The sequence below is a fragment of the Orycteropus afer genome, unplaced genomic scaffold (genome assembly GCF_000298275.1).
Source record: "Orycteropus afer afer isolate SDZICR_OR568_19922 unplaced genomic scaffold, OryAfe1.0 scaffold00205, whole genome shotgun sequence".
NCBI classification, from domain to species: Eukaryota; Metazoa; Chordata; class Mammalia; order Tubulidentata; family Orycteropodidae; genus Orycteropus; species Orycteropus afer.
The window spans coordinates 2,097,348-2,100,874 of record NW_006921792.1 but is presented as its reverse complement, the minus strand read 5'-3'; the positions used below and the strand labels follow the sequence as shown (position 1 = coordinate 2,100,874).

The 3,527-nt window shown below is 37.7% G+C and overlaps 1 protein-coding gene across 1 annotated transcript in view; it reads right to left on the bottom strand.

Annotated features, from left to right (window-relative positions):
* Window positions 1-2,714, bottom strand: part of IFT74 (intraflagellar transport 74) — an 84,603-nt gene extending 81,889 nt beyond the window's left edge. The window contains exon 1 of the mRNA XM_007948143.2: window positions 2,595-2,714. Coding sequence (XP_007946334.1) covers window positions 2,595-2,714 — 120 coding nt within the window. The remainder of the gene's footprint in view (window positions 1-2,594) is intronic.
* Between the last annotated feature and the right edge of the window lie 813 nt (window positions 2,715-3,527).

Below are 3,527 nucleotides of genomic sequence, written 5' to 3'. Positions count from 1 at the left end.
TTGGGGTTGCTGGAAAGCAGAACATGTTCTTAAGCCCCAGAAATCTGCGAGAGTGCTGTCTCTTTGAATATCCAAAATAGTCAAGCCGCTTTTTAAACCTTCAAAATAGCGGTGCCCTCCGGACCAGCAAAAGTCCACAGCTCAGCCCACCTTTTTCTTCACCTTCTCCATCTGTTCTCCAGCCACCGTGCACAGTCCTCTGTGCAGTCCCTGGCTAGCAGGGGGATTTTTAGGTTAATCCTTAAGTCCTACCACCACAGGAATCTGCGAGAGCACTGTCTCTTTAAATATCCCAAATAGTCAAGCCACTTTTTAAACCTACCTACAAATATTTTTTATGAATTGGTCCTTTTAAATCTTTTTCATGTTGTTTTCAGTTTTTGTAAATACAAATATGTAAATATTTTTCCTTTTTATTACTTAGGGTTTATCATTTTCAAAAAGGCCTACCCCATCCAAGTTTATATAAAATACTGTATTTTCTTCTAGTACATCTGTGGTTTCATTTTTTTAAATATAAATCTCTAAAATATCTGGAATTTATTCTGATAAAAGGTATGCAAGAGGAATCAATTATTTTTCTTTTTTAAAAATAGTTTACCAGTTACTTTGAATGAACTATTGAATATTCAATATTCCAAGGCAAAATACTAAGTGATGCAGAAGCATCAAAAAAAGATAAAAGGAATACAGTCACTGTACCAAAAAGAATTAGTCGACGTTCAACCATTTGAGGATGTAGCATATGATCAAGAACCAATTGCACTGAAGGAGGAAGTCCAAGATGCACTGAAGGAATTGGTGAAAAACAAGGCTACAAGAATTGATGGAACACCCACTGAAATGTTTCAGTAAATGGATGCCGCACTGGAGGCGCTCACTTGTTTATGCCAGGAAATTTGGAAGACAGCTACCTGGCTGACCAACTGTAAGAGATCCATCTTTATGCCCATTCCAAAGAAAGGTGATCCAAAAGAACATGGAAATTATTGAACAATATCATTAATATCATACACAAGTAAAATTTTGCTGATGATAATTTAAAAACGGTTGCACCTGTATATTAACAGGGAACTGCCAGAAATTCAAGCTGGATTCAGAAGACGGTCTGGAATGAGGGATATCACTGCTGATGTCAGATGGATCCTGGCTGAAAGCAAGGAATACCAGCAAGATACTTACCTCTGTTATATTGACTACGCAAATGCATACAACTGTGTGGATCATAACAAATTATGGATAACATTGCGAAGAATGAGAATTCCGGAACATGAGGAACCTGTACATAGGCAGCAATTCAAACAGAACAAGGGGACACTGAAATGCTTTAAAATCAGGAAAGATAGGTGTCACAGTTGTACCCTTTCATCATATTTATTCATTCAGTATGCTAAGTAAATAATCCAAGAAGCTAGACTATATGAAGAAGAACGTAGCATGAGGATTGGAAGAAAACTCATTAACAATGTGCCCTGTGCATTTGACCCAACCTTACTTGCTGAAAGTGAAGGTAACTTGAAGCACTTACAGATGCAAAGATCAAAGACTACAGAATTCAGTATAATTTACAACTCAACATAAAGAAAACAAAAATCCTTACAACTGAACCAATAAATAACATCACAATAAATGGAAAAAAGATTGAAGTTGTCAAAGATTTCATTTTACTTGGATCCATAGTCCATGCCCATGGAAGTAGCAAGCAAGAAATCAGATGATGTACTTACTGTTCTGAGCAAATCTACTTCAAAAAACTTCTTTGAACTATTAAAGAGCGAAGATATCACTTTGAAGACCTAATGCACCTCACATGCATCTGAAAGTTGGAAAATTAATAAGGAAGACCAGAAGAACTGATGCCTTTGAATTGTGGTATTGCAAAAAATACTGAAAATACCATGGACTGCCCGAAGAATGAACAAATCTATTCTGGAAGAAGTGCAGCCAAAATGCTCTTTTATGGTCAGACTTCATCTCACCTATTTTGATCACGTGTCAGAAAGGACTAGGCAGGGACTAGCCCCTGGAGAAAGATTATCATGCTTGGTAAAGTGGAGGGTCAGAGAAAAAAGGAAAGACCCTCAACAAGATAGACTGACACAGTGGTTGCAACGATGGGCTCAAGTGCAGCAGGGACTGTAAGGACGGCATAGGACTGGGCAGAGTTTTGCTCTTTTGTACATAGGGTCGCTGTGAGTCAGATATGACTCGACAGCACCTAATGACAACCATGAATGTTCCATGCTTTTCTAACTACTGTGAAATGTCACCTTAATCATACAGAAAACTCTTACATATACTTAGTTCTGGTTTATTTCATTTGATTCTGGCCCCAATACACCATGCTATTTAAATTATTATAGCTTTAAAATAAGTTTTAATATCAGAAAGGGCAGGCATCTTCTCTCAACAGTAGCCTTCAGACATTCTCCAACATTTATACTTCCAGATGTTTAAAAAAGAAAAACAAACATATATAATAATAGGCTTGCAGAATAAAGGAACAACACAGAAGATGCTCTTAGTATAAAAAAGATTACCAACTTCTACCAGGATATACACACAAGCATTACATTGGTCTATCTTACACTTACTCCAGTTGCCACTCGAATATTTCCTGACGGGGGTTGTATTCCAGAAGGAGGTCTTCCTGTCAGCCCAATCCCACCTCGTGAAACAGGGCGAGCTGCTGAAGATTTATGATTACTGGCCATTGTTTGTTCACGTTAACCACTGTTTGGAAACAATGAATAATTCAATATTCCTTTGATGTTTCCTATAGTAAGATACTAGTGACCCATCATACTTTTCCTTGAAACATTTAATCTGCGATGACTTTTCTTGAAGCCTGCTCTTATTTTGTTCAAATTTGACATCAATGTTCCATTGTGAAGCATGAGATCATTCATTACAACATACCTTCCCCATCTCACTATCACCTAACCAAAATGCAAACCCTTTAGCTATCGATGTCTCCTGTACTTTCCTTCCACTCTCTCCCCTAACGTATCCAGGATCTTCCTTCTCTCTGTCTTTTCTGTGTGCTATGTTTCACGGCCAACTCCCTTAAATTATCACTCTTGCCATGAAGTACTTCCTTTTACTTCATACTCTCCTTAACAGACTCCTAGCTTTCCCTTGAAGATAACACTTTTAGTATTGCAGGCTGTTTTTGCTTCCTGTCCCACAATTTCAAAGCAAAGGAGTCAGTGTCACTTTCAAAATATTTTTTTTCAAAGTCTTTTTTAAAAAAATAATAAATAAACAAGATGCTCTTTCTTGTGGACCAGGGAATGGAACCATATTGTCTTGGCTCTTTTCCGGGCTGCTGTTGCCTAGGTACCCCTTCACCACGTCCTCATCTTTACTTAAGTTGTTTGTACCAAACTCTCAGTCTCTCTATCCCAAGTTCCACCACCATCCTGGACAATTTCAATTTGGGTACTAGATCCAGTGTCTAACATTCTGTCTTCATAGTCCCCTACTTCAATTTTAGTGATCATCTCAACTCTATTTCAATTATTCAT